The sequence below is a fragment of the Mauremys reevesii genome, linkage group 7, assembly GCF_016161935.1.
Source record: "Mauremys reevesii isolate NIE-2019 linkage group 7, ASM1616193v1, whole genome shotgun sequence".
Taxonomy (NCBI): Eukaryota; Metazoa; Chordata; order Testudines; family Geoemydidae; genus Mauremys; species Mauremys reevesii.
Window position 1 is genome coordinate 82,872,524 of NC_052629.1, and position 26,988 is coordinate 82,899,511.

General features: G+C 41.7%; 1 protein-coding gene across 5 annotated transcripts in view; it reads left to right on the top strand.

Moving 5' to 3' along the window:
• NISCH (nischarin) overlaps nt 1–26,988 on the top strand; it is a 93,984-nt gene that overhangs the window by 55,512 nt on the left and 11,484 nt on the right. For 4 of the 5 annotated variants that reach the window (XM_039546402.1, XM_039546401.1, XM_039546404.1 and 1 more), the window contains 12 exons: nt 496–544; nt 2,872–3,035; nt 5,870–5,965; nt 10,993–11,088; nt 11,600–11,752; nt 16,259–16,327; nt 16,837–17,022; nt 17,254–17,382; nt 17,938–18,051; nt 19,313–19,421; nt 25,145–25,266; nt 26,689–26,744. In XM_039546402.1, the coding sequence (XP_039402336.1) occupies nt 496–544; nt 2,872–3,035; nt 5,870–5,965; nt 10,993–11,088; nt 11,600–11,752; nt 16,259–16,327; nt 16,837–17,022; nt 17,254–17,382; nt 17,938–18,051; nt 19,313–19,421; nt 25,145–25,266; nt 26,689–26,744 (1,343 nt within the window). Of the gene's footprint in view, nt 1–495; nt 545–2,871; nt 3,036–5,869; nt 5,966–10,992; nt 11,089–11,599; nt 11,753–16,258; nt 16,328–16,836; nt 17,023–17,253; nt 17,383–17,937; nt 18,052–19,312; nt 19,430–25,144; nt 25,267–26,688; nt 26,745–26,988 lie in introns of all 5 variants that reach the window. The other variant, XM_039546405.1, reaches the window with a different exon arrangement.

Below are 26,988 nucleotides of genomic sequence, written 5' to 3' on the forward strand. Positions count from 1 at the left end.
CTGTCTGACATAGGAGAGGAACTCTTGAATGTTTAATAAATGAATAGCTTATTCCAAGACCTCTTTTCAAAATAGTCGTCTTGACATTTCTCAGCAGTGAGTGGTTACTAGAACTTGTATAAGGAATTGGCTTACTTTCAAGTAGTGCTAATATTTTTGGTAATATTTACTCTAGCATCTGTTACATTTAAAAGAGTAAAGACATCTAGTTAAGAATGTGGTTATTTAACTATAGTCTAATGCTGTCTGTCTTTTTCTAACTTAAGACTATTTTAATTTTCAAAATTATTGCAGGTTATTTCCTTAGTGACTTTAGTATTATAAAAAAAATCCATAAGATATAATTATGGTCTCAATACTTCATTTTTTAAGATATTTGTGAAGCTCTTCTAATATGGCAGGAAAGGGAGATTTCTGATAAATGTCAGAAGTGTTAAACATTTGAAGAATGGAAAACATTTAAATTAGTCAGTTACAGTGGTTTGTTCTTTGCAGGAAATCAATGGGATCACAGCTGCGTTGGCTGAAGAGCTCTTTCACAGAGGTACTGTAACAAATTTCCTAGAATTTAACAGAGAACAATAGTGTGTACTTGGTATGCAAATTTTCTTAAAATTATATTATATATGAATATACATGGAGTGACGTGTCTCCAGGCAGCCAGATATAGATTTCCCTTTTGAATGTTGTAGATCACGTTTTCTTTGGCTCTCCTCCCCTCTGTCTTGCTATCAACTCTTTGCATGCTCCATATGGACAGATGTGTTTTGGTTTGAACAATGCTGGGCCATTGGCAGTGGTTGCTTGTAAAGATGCTCTTAACTGCAATGTGGAAATGCAGTAAATAGACACTGCCATGAGTCTGCCCTGCCCGGCTCTTGGAATGGACTTACTGAAACTTCTCCCAAACTCAGAACTCTTATATGATGAGCCCAAGGTGCTCTTGCCAGGAAACTTTTTCATAAAATCTCTTGACATGGCATATTATTCCAACACTTCCTCTTGCAACTTACACATATGTTTTTTCCACATTAATTAATAATATTTTAGCATAAGCTGAATTAAAACTTAATTTGTTCACTGTACATAAATTTTTGCCTATTTTGTACTTCTAACTTAATAGTTTAGTTAACCTCATAATTATAGTATCATGAATGCATCCTAGTCAGGGGCAGCTCTAGACATTTCGCCGCCCCAAGCACGGCGGCATGCCGCGGGGGGTGCTCTGCCGGTTGCCAGTCCTGCGGCTCCGGTGGACCTCCTGCAGGCGTGCCTGCGGAGTGTCCGCCGGTCCCGCGGCTCCCTCCGCAGGCATGCCGGCGACTGGCAGAGCGCCCCCCGTGGCTTGCCACCCCAAGCACGCGCTTGGCGTGCTGGGGCCTGAAGCCGCCCCTGATCCTAGTCAGCTTGTTAAAAGGCATTCTTTCCTGAGACTTGGAGACTGAATGCCTTTTCCATTAGTGTAGTGAGTTACCTTATGCTCTTGCTGCTGATGGAGCTGGTCAGTATTGCAGCAGTAGGGAACTTATGAAATTGTAAAACCGTTTCAAAGGGAGTATTCAGAAAATTGTGTAACTCTTTAAAATAATAGTTACAGGACAATATTCTGTCCTGACTTGCAGTACATGCAATCTCATTAGCATCAACAGAGTTGCTCTAGGTTTACACTGATGTGCCTGTAGCAAAGCAGAACCTGGCATAGTTTGTAACTTCAGCACTTAGGATGAGATTTCCAAAGACCTCTGCAGCTGGCCTTTGTCTGCTCCTAGTGAGGCAGGGTGGCAGTGAGAATCATTGACTGAGTGCTTTTGGAAACCCCATCCATAATTTATAAAGTTTATTATGAAAACTGATGCCTGTCCTGTCCCTAATGTCTTATTGCTGCCTCTGAGTGAGAGGAGAAATGCTAACAATTCCAGAGCAGTGTATTTGTAGTTTATTGGCTATAGTCAGGATAGAATTTTCAGGTGTCCATGAGGGCTGACAATCTGATGCTATTTCTTACAATATCAGAGTTGGAAGGGACCTCAAGAGGTCATCTAGTCCAACCCCCTCCCTAAGTGGCCCCCTCCCTAAGTGGCCCCCTCCCTAAGTGGCCCCCTCAAGGATTAATCTCTCAACCCTGGGTTTAGGAGGCCAGTGCTCAAACCACTGAGCTATCCCTCCCCCCTTGAAAAGCAGTCCAAAATAAGAGTTCTAGAGTGAGAAGGGATTGAAGAAATGTTGATGGAAAATCAGGTTAAGTGGGGATGCATGTTGTATTTCAGACAGTTCATTTTGACATTGTGAGTACTGTGGGAGCCTTAGACCTACCAGTATAGCCATTCTAAATATTTTCTATAATTCCCCATTGTATACAGCAAATGCTGCAAAGTCGGTACATATGTTTTATTAAAAGGAACTGTTCTGCAAATGGAATGGTTAGTGTTAATTGTTAGGGAATTTATCTAAGGATAGCTTGGAGAAAGTGATCTTTTACATTAGATAAATGGGCTTCAGTATGTCTGATCCTGTTCTATTAAAGGTAATGAGGGTATGGCTTTAACTCCATTAGGAGGTTTAGGCCTGTTGTGGCTGAAGGGCATATTTTAAACATTTAAATTTTCTGATGCAAGAAGTCCATAGTTTTCTGTTCTTCAAATATTTGTTTAAAATGGCAAAACATGTGGATGTTGCTTCAGTGCTTCAGTCAGAGCTAGGGTGTAAAGGGCAACCAGTTAAATCTCCAGCATGAGGTGCCCACCACCACTGTAATTCTCCTCTCTTGCCCCTTCCCCACAGCAGTGGTGAGCATCAGCTGTTTATCTCTTTGGATGAAATCTTAAAATATTATGACTCCATGTTTGACATCACTGTACTCTTGTTTTTCAGGAGAACAATTACTAATGGCTGGAGAGGTCTTCAGCCTCAGACCATTGCAGTTATATGCTGTTACTCAACAATTGCGCCAGGGGAAACCTACGTGCGCTAATGGAGATGCCAAAACTGATCTAGGTCATATTCTGGATTTCACATGTAGACTCAAATATTTAAAGGTAGACTGTATTGATGTAAATAATGTAGACGTTGTTTCCAGCAATATACGCTAGAACAGGGGTGGGCAAACGTTTTGGCCTCAGGGCCACATTGGGTTTCCAAAATTGTATGGAGGGCTGGTTGGGGCAGCTGTGCCTCCCTAAACAGCCAGGCATGGCCTGGCTCCTACCCCCTATCCGACCCCCCCTGCTTCTTGCCTGCTGATGGTCCCCCTGGGACTCCAGCCCCATCCACCCCTCCCTGTCCCCTGACTATCCCTGGACCCCCTGCCCCTGACTGCCCCCTACAGCCCCATCCAACCCCTCCTCTCATTCCTGACTGCCCCTGGGATTCCTGCCCCATCCAACCACCCCTTCTCCCTGATCGCCCCCAGAACCCATGGCCCTGACTGCCTCCCGCCGCCCCATCCAACCCCTCCTCTCATTCCTGACTGCCCCCCTGGGACCCCTGACCCCATTCAACCCCCCTGTTCCATGCCCTCTGACTGCCCCAACCCCTATCCACACCCCTGCCCTCTGACCACCACCCCAAACTCCGCTGCCCTCTATCCAACCCCCCCCCCTGCCCCCCGCTCCCTTACCACACTGCTTGGAGCACAGGTGGCTGGCAGTGCTACAGCCGCACCGCCCAGAGCACCAGGACAGACAGCTGTGCCACCCAGCTGGAGCCAGCCATGCCACTGCACAGCACAGAGCACCGGGTCAGGCCGCGACTCTGTAGCTGCGCTGCCCAGCAAGAGCTCGCAGTCCCGCCGCCCACAGCATTGCGTCAGTGGTGCAGTGAGCTGAGGCTGTGGGGGAGGGGGAACAGCAGGGGCGGGGCTGGGGGCTAACCTCCCAGGCCAGGACCTCAGGGGCCGGGCAGGAGGGTCCCGTGAGCCATAGTTTGCCCACCTCTACACTAGAAATTAATGGTGTGCTGTCAGTGTCACTTTTCCTTTGAAAGCATGGAAACACCAATATTAATGTTGATTAGGTGGCCCAGAATCTTCACTTTATTGTGCCTAGAAGCAACAACACATAGCAGCTGATATTTTCCTGCATGACATCGCCTCCTCAGAGCCCCACTGTAGGCCCTTTGTAAATAGGCATACAACCACGTAATCTTTCTGAGCCTTGGTTGGCCTTTGGGAACGCATATAACTCCGTGATACTATCCGTCTAATGTAGAATTTATAAAAACTCTGCCCCCCCCCCCAACATTTTCACTTCATTATTTTATATCTGTAATTGTAAATAGTAACTGTTCTGTAGTTGAGAGTTGCAACCGAGTTTCCATTAAAAATCAATTTTAGCCCCTTGTAATCTTAACAGTAAAAGATCATATGGCAACCTCAAAATTAGTAGGTTCAGTCTGGAACCATGACAGATTTTTCTTCTGCCAAATTTGAAGTGAATTGGAAAGGTTTTCCTCAATTCTGATGTACAAAAATTGAGAGCTCATCAGAATTAAAAAGACTGATTTTTTTTTTACTCTTCATAGCAAAAAGAGAACAACTTCCCTGTCTTATCTGACTTCTGATTTAAATCTATCCAACTGAACTTACAGCTTCTGAAGTCCAGCTGTAAAGATGACCTTTCAAGAAAACTTAAAAGTTAAAGCACTCATGTTATGTTCTTGCACCCTTAATTAAATCTGAATCAGTTTTTTTATCTGGGATTAGAATAGTTACAGTGTTAGGGAGCAGTGGGGGAGTCCAGTTCCTTAACGGGCAAAAATGAACAGCTGGGGAGAATATGGAAACTTCTTCAGAAGCTTTTGTGCTCTGTGGAAGCAAAGATGCATCTGCAGTTTCATTTCTATGGAGCTTTCCATTCCCCAGCCTTGCAGCTCCAATGCTACAAAATTTACATGGTCTTGGAGAGAGAAACCTGTGTTCTTTGGCCCAGTGGTGTTTTCTGACCCTGTAAGCTCTGATCGCTTGTGCCTAGAGCATGTCAGCTCCTTAAGAGCTTGCAAACCCCAGATGAGTCCAAGCAAGATATCCTGCAGACTTCTCAAATTCAGATGTTCATGGCAAGTGTTTCCGAACCTTCTGTATTGGTACTAATATTAATTGAAGACAAGCAGATAAAACCAATTTGGAGTTTCTAGATTTGTGCTTCAGTTTGCAGATATCTAAAACTGCTCAACTTTTTCCAAGCTCTCAACTTGGAAATGCCTTGCCCTATTTGAAACTCTGGGATGGAAATATGTGTAATTTTCTGATTTTATTTCAAGAAGAGAGATTATTTTTAGTGAATGGGGGACTAGGGTGTCAATTAGTTTAGAATGGAAAACTAGTGACCATCTTAACTATGAAGTCTTTGCCACACCTCCATGTGCTACAATGTATAAGCACAAGGTGGCAGTCTTAGGCCAAGTCTGCACTATAAACTTATATAAACCCATGAGCGATGCAGTTCTCCCAACCTATACCCAGTGTAGACAGCGCTATGTTGATGGGAGGGCATCTCCCATCACCATAGCTACCACCTCTCACAGAGGTGGAATAACTATGCTGACAAGAGAATCTCTCCTGTGGGCATAGTAGCATCTTCACTGAAGCGCTGCAGCTGCAGTGTTTTAAGTGTAGACCTGCCTTTTAAGTTCAGCATCTTGCTTTCTGTGTGTTTGGCTTTTGCCTTTAATTTTTTTCCCTTTTTTTTAAAATGCTAAATTGTGTTCAAGTGTCATTAACAGTGGAATCCTTCAGCTTCTTTGGCTGTCATTTTAGAAGGTTCTCAGTAATTGTATTTATATGGTTCAATCCCTGTAATTTACAACAGACACTACAACAGATGCGTGTTGATTGGTTTTGTGTATTAATTCTGTCTTTAATCTTGATTACTAGGTAACTGGCACAGAGGGACCTTTTGGAACCAGCAACATTCAGGAGCACCTCTTGCCTTTTGATTTGTCAATATTTAAATCTCTTCATCAGATAGAGGTATGGTGGAGATACTGTTTGCTCAGTAACTTTCTAATGGCTATTCAAAAGCATAGTCTAGCAATACCAATATTGCAGTGTATCACTTAGTATTGGTGAGCTATCATTTACTTTGGCTTGGCACTAGAAGTAATTACAATGTCTTATATTTATTACTAATAAGTGAGACAAATGCCACTTTCTCTAGGCTGGAAAAAATGGATTCCAGACCAGATATTTAGAACAGCTGATTTTGTACTTCCCCCTAAAGAGCAAGATTCCTAATATAATTACAGCAGAACTTTTTGATTTTTATATCTAAAACAACCAAAGTAGTGGTGATTTTTCTGCTTTTTAGAAAAGATCTAATAACAAAGTTTTAGCAAGGTCTCATTACTAAAACATCTTTACTTGTTGAAATACCAAATATTTACAAATATACCATGAAATAAATGTTTTCCCACAGAGCACTTTGTGGTGCAGTACTTTTGTTTGTTAGCTTACTTGTTAATTGGCAACATTTATTTATTTACAATTGGTCTAACATTCATTAGTGGAACTGAGCAAGTTTCTGATAGAACTTCAGTCATTCTTTTACGTCGTAGCTTGCTTACCAGACTGAATATTTACATATGGAGACCTGCCAATGTCTGTACCTTGTTATGAAATGTAAAGCAATAGTGAACTTCCATTTTGGGAGTACAGTAAATGTTAAGAATGAGGACTCTGGTGTTCCAATGCCTTCTTTGATGCATCAAAGAAGGCATTGGATCAGCTAGAAGAACTCCAATCAATCAATATAGATTCATAGATTCCAAGGCCAGAAGGGATCACTGTGATCATATAGTTTGGCTTCCCGTATGACACAGCCCATAGAACTCGCCCAAAATAATTCCTAGAACCTGTCTTTTAGAACAACAGCCAATCTTGATTTAAAAATTGTCAGTGATGGAGAATCCACCACAACTCTGTGTAAATTGTTCCAGTGGTTGATCAATCTAACCATTAAAAATGTACACCTTATTTGCACTCTGACTTTGTCTAGCTTCAGCATTAAAGAGCCCATTATAAAATGTTTGTTTCCCATATAGGTACTTATGAACTGTAATCACGTCACCCCTTAACCTTCTCTTTGTTCAACTTAATAGATTGAGCTCCTTGAGTTTGTCACGGTAAGGCAGGTTTTGTAATTCTTGAATCATTCTTGTGGCTCTTTCTGAACCCTCTCCAATTTAACAACATACTTCCTGAATTGTGGGTGCCAGAACTGGACACACTATTCCAACAGCAGTCACACGAGTCCCAAATACAGAGGTAAAATAACCTCTCTACTCCTACTCGATATTCCCCTGTTTATGTATCCCAGGGTCACATAAGCTCTTTTGGCCACACCATTACACTAGGAGGTCTTGTTCAGCTGATTATCCACAGCAACCCCCAAATCTTTTTCAGAGTCATTGCTTCCCAGGGTAGAGTCCCCCATCATGTAAGTATGGCCTTATGTTCTTTGTTCTCAAATGTATTCATTTACATTTAGCTGTATTAAAACACACATTGTTTGCTGGTACTTAGTTTCAGAGCAGTTTGGATCACCTGGTAATCAGTGACCGGTCCTCTTTATTTGCTGCTCCATCACTTCATTAGTGATTATTTTGTTTTCTTCCAGGTCATTAATAAAAACATTAAACAGCATAGGGCCAAGAACTGATCCTTGAAGGACCCCACTGGAAACACATCCCTCGATGAGTCTCCATTTACAGTTACATTTTGATACCTATCAGTTAGCCAGCTGGTAATCCATTTACTGTGTGCCATGTTCCTTTTATAGAGACATGGTGGGGAGTAAGAGAAGAACTCTGTGTAAGCTTGAAAACTTGTTTCATTCACCAACAGAAATTGGTCCAATAAAAGATGTTATATCTCCCATCTTGTCTCTTTGTATCCTGGGACCAACATGGCTACAACAGCACTTTAGACAACAGTGCTAATTTTCTATCATTCTTATTTCTTAATAAAAATGTCATGTAGTAGCAAGTCAAATGCCTTACAGAAGTCTGCATATATTACATCAACACACTTACTTTTATCAACCAAATTTATAATCTCATAAAAAAATCAAGTTACCATATATACTCATTCATAAGCCGTATATTTTTGGTAAAAAAGTGACGCATCAAAGAGTGGGGTTGGCTTATAAACGGGTCTTCAACAACATTTGATTATTTTAAACTCTATGGAATGATTGAATTGAATATCTAATACATTGTTCTTTTGTTTACCTGAAGCGTCTGCAGGCAGGGAGCCCCTCAGCTCCCTGTGGCCACCGTTTGCCGTTAACAGCCAATATGAGCTGCGGGAAGTGGAGGCTGACGGCTCGCAACCCTCCATGTAATAACCTCACGACCCCCAGTTTCAGAACCCCTGTTTTATATTATCTTTTTATTTTTTGCGATTGCCTTCACTTCCACTCTAAATCAGATTGTTTTTTTAACCAGTACAGTCGTCTTCCTCAATTGTGGCTTTTTGGACATCTAGTAAGGGGTTCTTAAATGATTCCCAATTATCATTCACATTTTTCTGATTAAATTCTTCCTAATAGCTGTTTGGCTCATAATTGTTTTCAGGTTTGTGAAATTGGCCCTACTAAAGCAGAAAGTATGTATATTATTGGTCTGGGCTTTATTCTGTTTGCACATTATAAATGCAATCAAGTCTTGATCACTTGTACCTAAGGTAGCATTCATTTTTAGGTCTGTGATCAGTTCCTTTATTAAACAGGATCTAATAAAGAATTCCCCAGTGTTCATTGCAATGCTTTTTGAGTTAGGAAAGTATCTGCAATGTTTACAAAATTGCAAGGATGTTTTAGTCCTGGCAGCATGAGACCTCTAGCATATGTCACTGAAATTGAAGTCCCTCGTGATCATGCACCTTCTCTTTCTACACTATGTATGTAGATGCATAAGGAGATGGTCATCTTGTTCCTTAAGCTTTCAATACCATTTTTTTCCGAGTTATCAGTTACTCAGAAGCAGGCAATGTCACTCCCCCTTCCCTTTTGCCTTCTCGATCCTTCCTAAATAGGTTATAACTGTTGATTTTAACATTGCAATCATGCAAATTATCTCGCCAGGTTTCAATACTACCAACTAGGTTGAATTTATGCTCGTATCATTAGTGCTGATATGAAACATCACCAATAGATCCTAGCCCACTGACTTCAGAAGCCTATCCAGTCTTAGAGTGACATCTCTTGTCTTGGCTCTGGGAAGGCAGCATACTGTCCTGTTGTCCACCTATGCCTTGCAGAATGTTCTTTAATTCTTCTGAATATTGAATCTACAACAAGGATTGTCTGTGTTCCTTGGACAATTGGAGAACTTTTCGCGGGCAAGCTTGATTTTCTTACAGTTTGGGCCAAACTGCCATCCACATGTGTATCTGATACATCCTTCCGTTCCCTTGGACCTCCAGGATCTTGAGGTATCTTCTGTAGTTTTCATGTTAAGGACCTGGTATCAATTTGAAACTTCTAGCCATGTGGAATTCTTCCTGTTGTCTTCTCTCTAGTGGCCACAGCCTGCCCATACTTATCTGTCTCCAGCTATGTAGAATGCTGCTTTGACCTCTTGCCTCTGGTGGTTATGAGCCACCAGACCTCCTAAGACTTCCTCTGTCTCTCTGATTCCTGGGAAGTCAGCTAGATGATCATTATGATCCCTCCTGGCCTTAAAGTCTGAGGCCAGTGTCATTTTTCCTTGGTGTTTCCCAAACCTTGCTGTCTCCTCAGCTTTGCTGATTCTCAGTAGCATCTCAACTTGTTCCTCCAATCCTAGAATCTTTTCCTCCAGCACAGTCACCAACTTGCACTTCATGCACAGGAAATCCCTTCTGTCTTCAAACACCACCACTGTTCCATCACTGGCCATCTTAATATCTCACATACTGCTGAACCTGGAAAGAAAGCTTCTCTCACTTGTCAGAAACCCTGTTAGTTGCCTCGGTTGGTTGGATCCGTACCATCTTTGCCAAGGCACTGATCAGAGTTCCAAAGCCAAGAGCCTTTCAGCCTTTAGCAAGGCATCCTGCTTACTCAGGGCCCCATGGCTCTGCTAAGCAGCCCATACACAGAGAACAGCCAGCCAAACAACCCACAGATGGACCAAATGCTCCACTCACCGGGTCCTGCTACTTTCAAGCACAGAGTCTGCAGCTACTCCCTCCAAAACTCCCCTCTTAGTGGCCTCTGTTTGTGGCATTTATTTAATAAAGATTTTTTAATTAAAATTATCATGTGGGAAGGAAATATATCTCTATCTCTTTGAGGGGATCTAACTAAAATGTGTTTTGTTTTTTGGATAGGGGCAGATCACTTTCTAAAAAAAATATGGAAAAGGAAAAATAATTTAACATGAGGGGTTTTATAACTTGAATGTTCATGCAAAGTACTGGATTGACTAGCTCTGGATTGACATCCTCTTTACAATAATAATGCAAACTTCTCCATCAGAGTATCAGCTCTATCCTGAAAAGACTCCACTTCTAAGGATGACACTTACGTTTTTTGAAAATGTAGAGAATGCACAAGGATTGTTAGTATGATCAAATATCTGCTGCTGTAATTATAGTTAAACTTACTTGCAAGAGTCCTTTCCATTTGGTAAGAGTAAAGTATTATGTTCAGTTAAGCTGCCTGGGTGGCTTCAGCATGATGAGAATTTTTACTTGTGCTGGGCAACTTTGTTGAAAGAGCTTTTAGAATTTTGCTTCTTTCGGGTTGCCCCACTGATTTCATTGTCAAATTTTCTTTGTCTTGACCAACTTCCAGTGCAATAGACTGGATCAGCTCCTCCTTGGTCCTTTTGCTTATTTATATTCTTATGGAAAAGAGATTTTAGAGGAACACTGTAAATGCTCTCTCTGTTGATACAATTGAACACCTGGTATACCAGCTATCACCAGCATCTTCCTTACTTAATTATTTTATTTGTTCCAATACTCATATCCTTGTGACTTATTTGGTATGGCTGTATTTTCCCTTTAAACAGATAAATCACTGTGGTGCAAATCTTATTAAAGGGCTGACATCATCAAAGCACACTTTAACCACGATGAGTGTTCGGTTTTCAGCAACCTCAATGAAAGTAAGTGCAATTTCCCAAGGCTGGCAATTGTTTAAAGCATGTCCAAAAGTATTGCAGTTGCAGGAATGTTTATCTGAAGTCATGTCTTGCTTTGTCAAGTGTTACTGTTAAAGCCATATGACTGAAGGGTCCTGTATTACCTTGAGAGGTAATGTCGTTTTTATAAATTGGAAGGAAGTGTTTATTATCTGTGTACCAACTCTTTAACAGCTGTATTTACAGCCAGTATTCATGGCAACTGTAGTTATTTCTCAATAATCCTAGTGTTCATGCAGATTCTCTGCTTGGATTGGCTAGTGCTGTCAGAACTCCCCATCCATATGCCCAAAATAAGCACAGTTCTTGCAGTTTCAACCCTGTCAGTCCAGATATGAAATTCTATTACATTTAATAGAATGTGTTATTTTATCCTTACTGAACTGTTGCAAGACTTGTTTTGAGAACTATTAGTTTTCCCTGACGGCATAGTTGTAGTGCTTTAATAATGTTCTTTAATGTCTGTCTTAAACAGGAAATTCTAGTGCCTGAGGCCTCTGAATTTGACCAATGGGTTCCAGAGGGTGTCCTTTCAAGTTTTCCTGTGACAGCGGTTATCCCAACTTGGAAGACTTTAACAACTTTAGATATGAGTCACAATCGCATATCTCAGATTGATGATTCAGTGGTAAGACCTCATGGAGTTTAGTCTTCAAGACATTTTCTTGTTTGGAAAAAATGCACAGTGAGCATACTGTGGAACAATCTAGATAGCCAGCAGGGCTTTAAATTTACATCAGAAACTTCCATTTGTCTAGAGGATTTCCATTTGCACTCATATTTTGCTTTTAACTTAAATTGTACATTGACAATCTAAATCACAGAAAAAGCAATATTTTTGGAAGCAACTTAAGCAGGTTTGTTTAATTTCAGTAGTTTCTGCCCTCAGGCAAAGCAAGGGCAGGGGTAAATGCAGTGTCTGTATGCAGCATTTTGTGTATATGATTAGTTGAATGCTGTACATCTTCTGAAACTTTTATGCTTCAAACCAGTTTTATTCTTAACCCAATTATATAAAACAAAATCATGTTCAGGGATAGAATTTACTGTATGTTACAGACCTTATTGGTGTTTAAAGGCAGCTTTGAACCCCACCAGTTAGAGTAGCACAGTTGACAATGACTCACTATGAAAAGTCTTCCAAACATGAAAACCACATCCTAAGTATTCAGTCAAGACATTGCTTCCTTTGTTTTCCTTTCCATGCTGCTTCTGCAGTTCCCAAATTAAAGATAATTAAGTAAACTATGGGTTTTTTATAGCTGTCACCGCTATGTCGTCTGTGTGCCTCACAAATACTAACACCTTTTTCCTCGCAACCCATGTGTGAGACAGGGAAGTAGTTATCCTCATAACTCAGATGGATAACTGGAACACAGATTACGTGATTTGTCCAAGGTCATGAAGTCTGTGACATAGGCAGAAAAGAATCTGGATATCCTGGATCCAAGTCCAGGACCCTAACCACAATGCATTTCTTCCTCCCTTCAGTGTTAGCAAAGACTGATCTTTAGGGAGATCAAAACCAAAAGAAGGATATAATGCAGGCAGTATAACACCAAGGCTCTGAATGAGAATCAGTAATACAGACTTTAATTCTGCAGTATGAATAAGTTTGAAGGCAAGGGTCTAAATGGGATCTAGAGTTTATTGTGGCCCTATAAATGTTTCCTTGAGGTATTAAGTTGGTGCATGAATTGTAGACATAATCATAGATTCATAGAATATTAGGGCTGGAAGAGACCTCAGGAGGTCATCTAGTCCAGTCCCCTGCTCAAAGCAGGATCAACCCCAACTAAATCATCCCAGCCAAGGCTTTGTCAAGCCAGGCCTTAAAAACCTCTAAGGATGGAGATTCCACCACCTCCCTAGGTAACCCATTCCAGTGCTTCACCACTCTCCTAGTGAAATAGTGTTTCCTAATATCCAACCTAGACCTACCCCCACTGCAACTTGAGACCATTGCTTCTTGTTCTGTCATCTGCTCTCACTGAGAACAGCCGAGCCCTGTCCTCTTTGTAACCCCCATCGGGTAGTTGAAGGCTGCTGTCAAATCCCCCCTCACACTTCTCTTCTGCAGACTAAACAAGCTGAGTTCCCTCAGCCTCTCCTCGTAAGTCATGTGCCCAGGCCCCCTAATCATTTTCATTGCCCTCCACTGGACTCTCTCCAATTTATCCACATACTTTTTGTAGTGGGGGTGGGGGGCCAAAACTGGACGCGTTACTCCATGTGTGGCCTCACCAGTGCTGAATAGAGGGAAATAATCACTTCCCTTGATCTGCTAGCAATGCTCCTACTAATACAGCCCAATATGCCTTTGGCCTTCTCTTATCCAGTGTCTCATCCACTGTAATCCCCAGGTCCTTTTCTGCAGAACTGCTGCGTAGCCAGTTGGTCCCCAGCATGTAGCAGTGCATGGGATTCTTCTTTCCGAAGTGCAGGACTCTGCACTTGTCCTTGTTGAACCTCATCAGATTTCTTTTGGCCCAATCCTCCAATTTGTCTTGGTCACTCTGGACCCTATCCCTACCCTCCAGCCTATCTGCCTCTCCCCTCAGCTTAGTGTCATCTGCGAATTTGCTGAGGGTGCAATTAATCCCATCGTCCAGATCATTGATAAAGATGTTGAACAAAACTGGCCCCACTTGATACTGGCTGCCAACTGGACATCGAGCCGTTGATCACTACCCGTTGAGCCCAACAATCTAGCCAGCTTTCTATCCACCTTATAGTCCACTCATCCAATCCATACTTTTTTAACTTGCTGGCAAGAATACTATGGGAGACTATATCAGAAGCTTTGCTAAGGTCAAGATATATCACATCCACCGCTTTCCCCATATCCACAGAGCCAGTTATCTCATCATAGAAGGCAATCAGGTTGGTCAGGCATGACTTGCCCTTGGTGAATCCATGTTGACTGTTCCTGATCACCTTCTCTCCTCCAAGTGCTTCAGAATGGATTCCTTGAGGACCTGCTCCATGATTTTGCTGGGAACTGAAGTGAGGCTGACCGGTCTGTAGTTCCCCAGATTCTCTTTCTTCCCTTTTTAAAATATGGGCACTATATCTGCCTTTTCCCAATCATCTGGGACCTCCCCCTATCGCCATGAATTTTCAAAGATAATGGCCAATGGCTCTGCAGTCACATCAGCCAACTCCCTCAGCACCCGCGGATGCATCACATCTGGACCCATGGACTTGTGCACGTCCGGCTTTTCTAGATAGCCCTTAACCTGTTCTTTCACCACTGAGGGCTGCTCAGCTCCTCCCCATACTGTGTTGCCCAGTGCAGCAGTCTAGGAGCTGACCATGTCTGTGAGTACTTCAGCTTTTTCCACATCATCTGTCACTATGTTGCCTCCTCCATTCACTAAGGGTCCCATACTTTCCCTGACCACCTTGTTACTAACATACCTTTAGAAACCCTTCTTGCTATCCTTCACATCTCTTGCTAGCTGCAACTCCAATTGTGCCTTGGCTTTCCTGATTACACCCCTGCATGCTCTAGCAGTATTTTTATACTCCTTCCTAGTCATCTGTCCAAATTTCCACTTCTCGTAAGCTTCCTTTTTGAGTTTAAGCTCACTGAAGATTTCACTGTTAAGCCAAACTGGTCAGCTATTCTTTCTGCACTTCAGGATGGTTTGTTCCTGCACCCTCAATAAGGCTTCTTTAAAATACACCCAGCTCTCCTGGACTCCTTGCCCCCTCATATTAGCTTCCCAAGGGGATCCTGCCCATCAGTTCCCTAAGGGAGTTTGTCTGGTTTTCTAAAGTCCAGGGTCCATATTTTGCTACTCTCCTTTCTTCCTTTTGTGAGGATCCTGAACTCAACCATCTCAAGGTCACTGCTGTCTAGGTTGCCACCCACTTCTACTTCCCCTACCAATTCTTCCCTGTTTGTAAGCAGCAGGTCAAGAGGAGCACGACCCCTAGTCGGTTGCTCCAGCACTTGTACTAGGAAGTTGTCCCCAACACTCTCCAAAAACTTTCTGGATTGTCTATGCATTGCTGTATTGCTCTCCCAGCAGATGTCAGGGTGATTGAAGTCCCCCATTAGTACTGGGGCCTGTGATCTGGAAACTTCAGTTAGTTGTCCGAAGAAAGCCTCGTCTACCTCATCTGATCGGGTGATCTATAGCACATGCCAACCACGACATCACCCTTGTTGCTCTCGCCTCTAAAGTTAAACCAAAGACTCTCAACAGACTTTTCTCCAGTTTCAAACTGGAGCTCTGAGCAATCATACCACTCTCTTAAATACAAGGCAACTCCTCCACCTTTCCTCCCGTACCTGTCCTTCCTGAACTGTTTATCTTCATCCATGACAGTGCTCCAGTCATGTGAATTGCCCCACCAAGTTTCTGTTATTCCAATCACGTCATAGTTCCTTGATTGTGGCAGGACTTCCAATTCTTCCTGCTTGTTTCCAAGGCTTCTTGTGTTTGTACGTGCACCTAAAATAACTAGTATGAATCAGGATGCTTCCTGTCTTGTACTCTCCTCCTTGTGTTTCCTCCCAGTATCCCACTCCCCCACGTACCTCTGGGTTTAGGTCACCATCCCCCGGTGAACCTAGTTTAAAGCCCTCCTCACTAGGTTAGCAAGCATGTCTGCGAAGATGTTCTTCCCTCTCTTTGTTAGGTGGATCCCATCTCTTCCTAGCAATCCTTCCTGGAACAACATCTCATGGCTGAAGACTCCAAAGCCCTCTCTCGAGCTGACTCTTGCAATTTTTAGCTTTATCCGGATTGCTGCATAACCCAAATACCCATCGCTACTAAGGTGAAACATCTCAAATGAACTTGGGCTGTAATGAATGGCTTAATTGGGAGACAGACCATTAGTCGGAGTATGAAGCCAGAATTTCAAAGTAGAACTTGACCTCACTTCTCAAAGTAGAGCTAATGTTTTTTTCAAGAAGTGCATGGTGCCACTTAGATTGCTGAACTACCATATTGTGTGAGTGAGTGATTGTTTTTTGTTTTTGTTCTTTTTACTTTAGAGACTCAGGACATAGAAATATGCCTTTTTTTCATCATTAATCAGCTGACAGCCTCGCAAATGTGGGCTGATTGACAGACGCAAAAGGGCATTTTACCGCATAAAACCATTTCTTTTCTTCCAGAAACTAATTCCGAAGATTGAATTCCTAGAATTGAGTCACAATGATGTGTCGCTAGTAGAGAATTTACAGGTCAGTGACATTATTGAGGATTCACTTTTGTCTCCAAAGTCTTGGGATGTGAGAGCACAGAGCTGCTTCGTTTGGACTCTGGTATTGGCTGCCTTTCTCATGAATAGTGCATTAACTGTAAAGATTACATTCTGACATTATTAAAAACAATTTGGGGTGGCTCCCTCCATGTCCATGCTCCACCATATACTACTTTCAGTCCTCCATTTTCCCTCTCCTGTGTTTTTTCTTGTTTCACCAGCTCCCCTGCAGTTCTTATCACTTTGCATAGCAACCAGCTGGCAGTGAAGGCAATGTGGGTCTGTAGAACTGAGCCAGGGGGATCTCTCCCTCCCTACATGGGCTCATGTGGATGAATGATACCATATACAATTTTTTAGCAATGCTGGCTAGTGTGCAATGTAATCTTGCACACAGCTGGGGTGAGCCTTCGCACAATGTCTCCAATAGATGTTGTTTAATTTGATTGAATTGGTATGTGATGTTGCTGTTGTGTTCTGGTGTTGCAGCATCTTTACAACCTCATTCATCTGGACCTATCCTACAACAAACTTACATCGTTGGAAGGTGTTCATACAAAACTTGGGAACATCAAAACTCTGAATTTAGCAGGAAACCTTCTGGAAAGGCTATGTGGCCTTAACAAACTGTACTCGCTAGTCAACCTGGATCTTAGCAGCAACAAAATAGATCAGGTAAATGATTAGCTTCATTGCAACAATAAAATTAACTTTAACAAATTGTCCTTCAGATTATGGAGAATTGGTTTCAAAGTTAAAATACAGATATACTAGATTTTTGTGCTTGTGGCATTATTATAGTTTTCCTGTTGTATACACCATATACTTTAGTCTACACATTTACACATATGCTCACATTCAAAGAATGCAAATTTGAGTGACACATTTATATGCAAATACTTTCAGATTGACGAAATAAGAAATATAGGAAGCCTTCCATGTTTAGAAAAGGTGGTCTTATCCAACAATCCTTTGAGCATCATTCCTGATTACAGGACCAAAGTGCTAGCCCAATTTGGGGACAGAGCCTCAGAGGTAAGCCACATGGAATTTTTATTTGAATTCAGTACCTAACAATCTTTTTATTTTCTAAAAATCTGTAGAGAAAACAAGTGGCTAGTTCAGCTTTTTTTGCACAGCTGTTAAATTTGCAAAAATTCCCTTAAATGTTTACTATGTGTTGTAGATGTTTTCTATTTTAGAGAATGAAACCAACTTACTCTTGACAAGGTCAGTTATGGGAAGAAAACTTAACCTCGTCTGGTAGAGAAGCAGCACATTTACATTTGAACACAGTTTTTGCTACAAAGGCATGAAAATAGCCTTTCTGGCACTTTTGAACTTACATTAAAACATGTCTCAGTCCTTTGGGCGTTAGGGTGGGGAGGTCTGGTTATCCATGAAAAGTAACCCTACAGATGTACTTAGTTTGTCATTATGGTACCAGATTATTTTAAATGTTTGTATTAGTGTAAACAGTCAGTGGTCATCTTAAAATAGCTGCAGTGTCTTGCTTCAATCAGTGCATCATTCTTTCAGTATTGCTACTGAGGCTTAACCAAGCAATTTGTCTTTATGGATTTTCTTCAGGTCTGTTTGGATAATATCAGTACCACAGAAAAGGAACTTGACACTGTAGAAGTGTTGAAAGCTATTCAAAAAGCAAAGGAGGTTAAGTACAAACTGAATAACTCTGATAAGAAGGTGAGTTTTTAAGAGGGGGAGGATCAGGGGCTAGAAACCATGTAAGGTAAAACATGAACAATGTGGTGCTTGGGGAAAACAAAAAGACTTGTAGATGTTAAATAATATCTCAAATTACTCTTGGATCTATTTGGCTTCTAATGAAGTATCTATATTGTAACAACTTCTACAAAACATGCTTTGCTTGCTTGTTTAATGTCTGATGCACTTTAAATGCAGCAATTTTGCACATTTTTCCTGTTCTGTTCCTTTAACTTCAGTAATGTCTTCTATGTCTTCCTTTCTGTGGTGGTCTGGCAGATGGGGAGAAGGAGGGATAGATAGAATGACTTCACAATATACAGAGTGGCTAACTTGATGAGAAGCACAGCTATGCTGGTCCATATTACAAGTTGTAAAGTCCATTCAAAGATGATTACTAAAAACAATTTCCACTGGTTATGCAGTAAAGTATTAAAATAATTTTCTAAAAGTCCCTCCCTTTTGGCATTGGTGGGGATTTCTTTGATTTTTTTTTTTTTTTTTTTTTTATTGTTGGAGAAACAAAATCAGGCGAAACTGCCCCACCTCTGCGGGTACACGTACTCAGACTTATTCTCATTGAGCTAGTGCAAGTATAAATAGAAGTGTACCTGTGGTAGCATTGGCAGCAGCAGAGTGACTACCCACCAGTTTGACTCTTTTGTACGTGGCACATCTCAGCTGTGCTTCTGCTACCTAAGCTACTGCTGCTACACTGCCATTTGTACTCAGTGAGAACTAGTGCAAATGTGTACATGAGCAGGGGCAGCACACCCATCTCTTGTAGCGTAGACATATCCTGAGTACCTCTCACGTGTAGTTAAAGTATGTTTCAGGTTTGCACTTTTGACTGTGACTGTGAGGCCAGGTATAACCAGACTGTCCAGAGTTGGCATTAGAAGAACTAGCAGAAGTTGCTCTGTTCTTTTAGTCACTCATCTGACTTGTGAAATGCACTGTTCCATCAGTCTAGATATAACAACTGGTTAATATTATCAGTATAATCAAAATGGCATTTTCTAAAATGGACCCTTATAACAGGATTTCACTGTAAACAGAAAATAAAATATAGACTTTAATGGATGTGAACTGAAAATTGTTTGACAGCTGAGCTTTCACAGAAAACAAGCCATGTGATTATGTGGATTTGTTTGAGTTCTTGGATCTAATATTTGCTCTGTATGTTTGTCAGTGGTGCTAGATTCTTGTTTCTTTAACCACTACATACTTTCTTTATTAGATCAGTGAGGACTCCAGGCTCACTGCTGCCAGCTCCAAATCAAACTGTTCTTCTCTTACTGTTCATCCTTCCTCTTCTTCTCTGCCTCGTCCTGTCAGCTCCAGCCAAGGTAATCATGTATGTATCGTGCTGCTGGGTTGGGCCTCTTGGTCCTGTTTTTCTAGGCTGCATTGATATACATGAAGTTTATATACTAAATATGGGGCTTTGTCAGCATCAGTTGAAGCGTAAAGGCAAACGGGTACTGTCCCAGACATCTAAGCTATATTTATATTGGCATAATTCTGACCTATAGTTTTCCTCTGGTGGTGTTAACTGTGGTAGCTGTAGCATAAACCTGGTGCAAATCTTTTTACCACTGTATCTAATCCTGCTCAAACCACTGGTGGAGGACTACACATCCAGCTTTTCCTAATGTAGATAAATCTCTAGTGCCCTAATGGCAAACCTTTATGTACAGCAATGCTTTAAAATGGCTTTTCTTCCCTGTTTGGTTTTGGGATATTAAGAGGGAATTGATGTGGTGGTAGTTCCCATATTGCTTTTTGTCAAGAGACACAGTTAAGTCAGAAAACCTGAAAGAAGGTAGAAAAAGAAGGGGAACAGAGAAAAACATCAGTAGTAACAATATTAACTTGAGGGCTATCACACTGATTCTAACCCTGTGATCTCAGTATACCCATTGTGCCAAAATCCTTCTGACAGATGTTCATAAAAACAAACCCACTGCATAAATGTGGCATACACAAAAAGGCTTTGTGCTCTGTGTACTGCTTTTGCAGCAGCCATTAACACTATTTATAGAGCTGTGCTCATTCCTGCTGATTTACAGGAATGCTGATGCATGACTGAGGATAAGTGAACATCACTGAGCTTTTTTGGCTTCAGTTGAGTTAGAAACACAGAAAATGATTAAATGGAAACAAATGGTAGGGGTTAAGACCATTTCTTATTCCTTAAGATGGTATTGCAAACAAGGGAGTACGTCAATTGTATGGGTTGGGATGGGAAGCAGTTGACCCTTTTCCTGTAAACATTTTATTCCGGGTGAGGGAGGTGGAAGTGTCCAAAGCTCGTGCTCCCATTCTGGGAAAAAACAAGATGTTACCAACATTTCTGCAAAATCTCATGAGGTTTCCCCAACATCATCATCTATGAGAAGGCAAAGATTGTTATGATAGCACTCACATGATTATTTGTATGTGACCAATATAGGAATTGACACATCAAAGCAGACTCAGTTACCTTTTTATGTACTTCACCTAACCTTTCAATCTATTTTAGATTTCTTTTGTAATCTACAGATTAAATGCAGTCAATTTTTCTAAACTCTGGACAGCTGCTACTTAATTTGTATTAGGTATTTTGATTCTGTAATTGCTTTTCCACGTACTAAATTATTCAGTATTCTAGGTCATTGCTTAAGAGTGGAGTTTTTGTTATAATACATCAACATGTAGCTTTAGATGGGCATCCATGAAGAAGTAAAAGGAAGGTGGGAAATAGCTGTCAAAAATTGGAATTAAAAAATTTCTGGGAAATATTTAGGCTTATTCTTTTTCCTGTTATTGTAAATGATTAGGAGTATGTTAAATTGTGGACTTATTGACTGAAGTGCTCAGTCATCTTGTAGAAATTTGCTGCAAGAAAGATAGTGAAAGGATTAAAATTCATTTACCTTAAATCTTTAGTAAGTTGTTTTAGTAACAAGATGTGAAAGGCTAAAATTTAAAAAAAAATGTTGGAAAAGAAGTCCAATAACACAGCTGGCTGCTATTGAGATCAGTTTATAAGACTTAATAATTGTAAGTATTTGGGCATCCAGAAAGGGGATATTTTAAAATCTCACTTGATTTTAAGAATTCTAGGTAGAAATTTTGAAATATGCAATCTAATTATCAGTTTCACTGTTAAGCTTGTTAATACCAAGAACTGAACTGCAGTCCCTGACACATTGCTTTTATGAGCTGTATTCTTTGCTGTCTTTCAAGACAACACCTGTTTCCATGATATATTAATCACATTAAATGTTGCAGTAAATTGCTTACGGGAGAGATGTAAGTAGCTAGATAGGAAACAATATACCAGAAATAATGCTTTAGCGGCCTCTTAGCTACTTTTGTTCCCTACATAGTTAAAGCAGTGTTTCCCCTGAGGAAATAACTTTTTTCATTTGAGTTGGGAAAGAATATTTGATTTGACTTTATGATCTTTTTAAAGCCGATCTAGAAAGTTGCATCCATAACTTCTGTGCAAGTCCTGTACTTCACATCAAGAATTACAATATCAATAGATGGTCCATTTGTTTCTAATCATTAATTACAAGTATTTATATGAAGTGCTGATATAAAACAATCCTTATCATTGGTAGCATTGAAAAATTGATCCACTATATCATGTGAATAAACACTATTAATATTACATAGAGCTTCCCATACAACCCTTGCTTATACACACTCAGGCAATGTAGTTTGGACAGCTAATCCTTGTGTAACTCAAATCAGCTATTCTGAATCAGGTAAAATAACGGTTTAGGATTAGTATTTTGGATACCAAGCACATTTCAGCTATCTGAGTATGTGTGTATGTGAAGGTTTTGGATTTGGTGAGATTTTGTAGCTGTAAACTAGTAGAACATAAAGATGTGAGAGAAAATCGCAAAGGAAGCACTGCATTTTTCAGTTTTGCTGTACCAGCCAATAAATGTTTAAAATACATTATTCAGATTACTACTGAGTTTATTGTACCAAATGTGGAGGCTAAATTCAATCATTTGTTTGAAAGCCCTGCTCTAAGGGTATGTCTACACTACGAAATTAGGTGAATTTATAGAAGTAGATTTTTTTTTTAGGAAGCGATTTTATACAGTCGATTGTGTGTGTCCCCGCTAAGCGCATTAAATCGGCGGAGTGCATCCACAGTACCGAGGCTAGCGTCAACTTTCGGAGCATTGCACTGTGGGTAACTATCCCACAGTTCCCGCAGTCTCCGCCGCCCATTGGAATTTTGGGTTGAGCTCCCGATGGGTCAAAAACATTGTCGCGGGTAGTTTTGGGTACATGTCATCTGTTTCCCCTCCACCCGTGAAAGCAACAGCAGACAATCGTTTCATGCCCTTTTTCCGTGCAGACGCCATACTGCTTTCAGCAGACAGTGCAGTAGGACTGCTAACCGTCATCATCCAACCACCGCTTCCGCTGCAACTCTGCTCTCCTGGTGCCATGAATCCACCTCGCAGGTCCTCTTGTTGTTCTTTATAAATATCTATTCTCGTGGCATCCAGTCGTCATCCACCGCTTCCGCTGAAACTCTGCTCTCCTGCAGACGCCATACCATGGCAAGCATGGAGCCTGCTCAGCTCACCTCTGCTGTTGTGAGCGTTGTAAACACGTTGTGCATTATCCTGCATTATGTGCAGAGCCTGCAAAAGCAGGCGAGGAGGTGACGACAGCACGATCACAATAGTGATGAGGACATGGACACAGACTTCTCTCAAAGCACGGGTCCTGGCAGTTTGGACATCATGGTGGTAATGGGGCAGGTTCATGCCATGGAATGCCGATTCTGGGCCCAGGAAACAAGCACAGGCTGGTGGGACCGCATAGTGTTGCAGGTCTGGGATGATTCCCAGTGGCTGCGAAACTTACTCATGCATAAGGGCACTTTCATGGAACTTTGTGACTTGCTTTCCCCTGCCCTGAAGCGCAAGAATACCAAGATGAGAACAGCCCTCACAGTTGAATTACCTTTGGGGATGTTGAAATGCCTATAGTTATCCTTGGGGACCCAGCCTACCCCTTAATGCCATGGCTCATGAAGTCATACACAGGCATCCTGGACAGTAGTAAGGAGCAATTCAACTATAGGCTGAGCAAAGGCAGAATGGTGGAAGAATGTGCATTTGGACGTTTAAAAGTTTGCTGGTGCAGTTTACTGACTAGGTTAGACCACAGTGAAACCAGTATTCCCTTTGTTATTGCTGCTTGCTGTGTGCTCCACAATATCTGTGAGAGTAAGGGGGAGACATTTATGGTGGGGTGGGAGTTTGAGGCAAATCGCCTGGCAGCTGATTACAGTGTGACAGTTCTGTTTGTTTCTCCTTGATGTAAACCCGCCCCCTTGGTTGACTCTACTTCCCTGTAAGCTAACCAACCTCCCCCTTTCGATCACTGCTTTCAGAGGCAATAAAGTCATTGTTTCAAAATCATGCATTCTTTATTAATTCATCACACAAATAGAGGGGAAAACTTGCAAGGTAGTCTAGGAGGGGTGGGTGAGGAAGGAAGCACCGGGTGGGGTGGTGGATGAGGGGAGGAAGGAAGGACAACGCCACACTACAGTTCAAAACTTATTGAATGCCAGCTTTCTGTTGCTTGGGCAATCCTCTGGGTTGGAGTGGCTGGGTGCCTGTAGCCTCTTCCTCCTCTTCCCACCCACCCACCCCGCACGTTCTTGGGCATCTGGGTGAGGAGGATATGGAACTTGTGCAGGAGGGCAGGCGGTTATACAGGGACTGCAGCAGTGATCTGTGCTCCTGCTGCCTTTCCTGCAGCTCCACCAGACCCTTGAGCATGTCAGTTTGCTCCTACATTAGGCTCATTAGCCTCTGGGACGGAGATGATTGGGGGAGCGTAGAAACATTTGCAGCTGTGGGAGGAAAAAAGGGAGTAATATTTAAAAAGATACATTTTAGAGAACAAAGGGAAGACTATTTCACACTGAATCAAGCGATTCACATTACACAGCACATGGGCTTCACCCCACCCCCACCGCATGGCTAGTATCAGGGAAGATCTTTCTCAAACAAACACGAACAGCTCAGCATGAATGGGCCTCCACCCACCGCGTTGGCAAAGGCTTTTAGAGTACCTCTAGGAGAGCTTCTTGGTGATGTCCCTGGAGGATTTCTGCTCTATCCCCAGACACGTTAACAGACTTTTCCAGTAGCTATACTGGCCGTGAATGCATCCCAAGTCTTCAGGGCAAATTAAACATTAAACATGCTTTTAAACTCTGTATTATATTTACAAAGGTATACTCACCAGAGGTGCCTTCTCTGGCTTCATGGTCCAGGAGCCCGCTTTGGGAGGGTATTGGCTCCAGGGTGCTGAACAGTTCCTGGCTGCTGGGGAGAAGGGATTCTCCGCTTGCCTGCTGCATGGATTCTTCTCCCCACACAGCGATCAGATCCAGTACCTCCCGTTCGGTCCATGCTGGAGCTCTTTTGGTCACCTGTGCTGATCAGCTTGCCACGCTGGCCAAACAGGAAATGAAAGTCAAAAGTTCCCGGGGCTTTTCCTGTCTACCTGGCCAGTGCATCTGAGTTGAGAGTGCTGTCCAGAGCGGTCACAATGGAGCACTCTGGGATAGCTCCCAGATTGGGATAGCCAATACAATCGAATTGCGTCCACACTACCCCAAATTCGACCCGGCGATGTCGATTTCAGCGCTAATCCCCTCGTCGGGGAGGAGTGCAGAAATTGATTTTAAGAGCCCTTTAAATTGACAAAAATGGCTTTGTCGTGTGGATGGGTGCAGGGTTAAATCGATCTAACGCTGCTAAATTCAACCTAAACTCGTAGTGTAGACCAAGGCTAAGTGCAGATCTCAGTGCAGCTACTGATGCCTCCATAGTAAGACTTAAATTCAACATATAAACAGACTTCCTTTGATTGGTACAATCTATTGTATGAAACTATCCTCTACTGTATTAATGACCACTTGTCAAGTTTTGCTTAGATATTTTAAGAATACTTGTCATACACTTGCAGTTAAATAATGTGTTCTGGTTTTGTTTTAACATTCTTTAAGAGCTATCTGTATTTGTTCTAGAAATAATTTGTAGAAAAACAGCCCTAGCTAGCATTTTATCGCCATCCAGTAGTTCGACTCCTACAGACCATACAGTTACCCAGAGATGCTCTGAAATACTAGACTCTAGATACAGAAATCAGGTAACTGCAATTCTCTTCCCATGTGTCTTCTGTTTAAAAATTGTTTTTAATTTGTTTTTTCTTGGAGCAAAAACTCTTTGTTAAAATAATCCACAGCAGAATTTTCCTATTAATCTGATTATTTCTGTACTATGTGATCTGTTGTAATGGGGCAAAGCAGAGTTAGCCCCAAATTACTTATCAATTATTAAGAGGTTTCAGTTTGTAAAATACTGAAACTAAATATTTTACTCTGAACTTTTATAATAAATTGGGTATAAAATCAGTTTTCAACTTTTAAGCAAGATATCTGAGGGCTAAAGGCAAAGCCACTACCTGTCCAGCTCTAATGGACTAAGAACTAAAGACCTAATTTACAGTAACTGACACTTTCGGTCCCGTGGACACTTAATGCTGACTTTCAGGAGTTTTCTTCCACCTGAACTGAACGTAACTCTTCTGTAGCACTAGAGGGCTTGGTCCACCTTCTAATATTTTAGAACCACTCAAGTAGTGTATGGAGTTGCAGAGAACAGGAGTTTAGTGTCCTGAGCTTGCTTCACGGTACTTGCATTGTGATGTTGCAGTTCAGTGCCATGACATATTGACATAATGTCAGTATCACATCACTGTCACTAACATCCACCTAGCTGCTAAGATTGCAGGATGGGGCTTCCCCTTTCTCTCTCTGCCGCTTCTGTCTTGTTGCTTGAAGGTAGGATGGTTGGGGGGTGGGGGGAATAGCTATCTACTTGCTGCTGGGTGGGAAAAGTTTCTCTTTGGTGCTGATAGGGAAAATTCAGGGTGGTTTCAGTTTTCCCCATCCAGACTCCAGGTTCCTGATGGCTCCTTTACCATTACTTCATTAGTTTTAAGCTACTTGCATTTGTTAAGCAATGTTGGGAGCATTCCTGTGTAGGGGGCTGAGTCAGCTGGCACCTTTGATTTGCCACTGGCTTAAAGTGACTTGTTGAAGATTACTCTATCTCTCTATGCCTCCCTTTACCCATCTGCAGTAAAGTTTTGCATGACATAGCATCCTTCATCCAAAGATCTCAAACTGCTTTTCATACGCAGTCTCAAAACAACCCAGTGAGGTAGGTAAATAACCATTTTACAGGTGGGGAAATAGGTTCTATTCCTGGTTCAATTTCTGCCTACCTCATGAGGTGTTCAGGCTGCTGAAGTAATGTTTGCAAAATATTTTAAGGTCCTCTAATGAGGTCCTTTAGGTGAAAATTAATTACCAAGTAGTGCAAGAGGCATACCAGCCAGACCTTTGGATTCAACCACTTGTTGATCTGACAGACTGTAAACAGCTCAAGAACCCTATGTTGATTAATATTGTTCTATGACTAAACCCATGTTTACTGAAGTTGGTATGACACTTCTGTTTGTTAAATACAACATGGCAGCTCCCTGACCTTCCTTTCTTCTCCTTAGGTGCCTACTTCTCTGTTGGACTTATCAAAAGAATATGGAAGAGGTCATCACATTTGGTGAGATAAAATGACTAACTTCTAATATAAATTTGCTTATAGTAGTTGGCTAATGTCTCTGGATACTGTGTGCGTCTCTGGACACAGTCCTGGCCTTTAAAGCCGAACATGTTCCCGTTTCTGGAACTCTGGCCCTATTTTTCTCAGCTTGAAAATTTCTTCATGAAATTTCATCAGAGTTCTCTTTTGAACTGTGGGATGTATTTGAAAGCCCACAACTGCCTCAGTGGCTGTATAGTGAAGT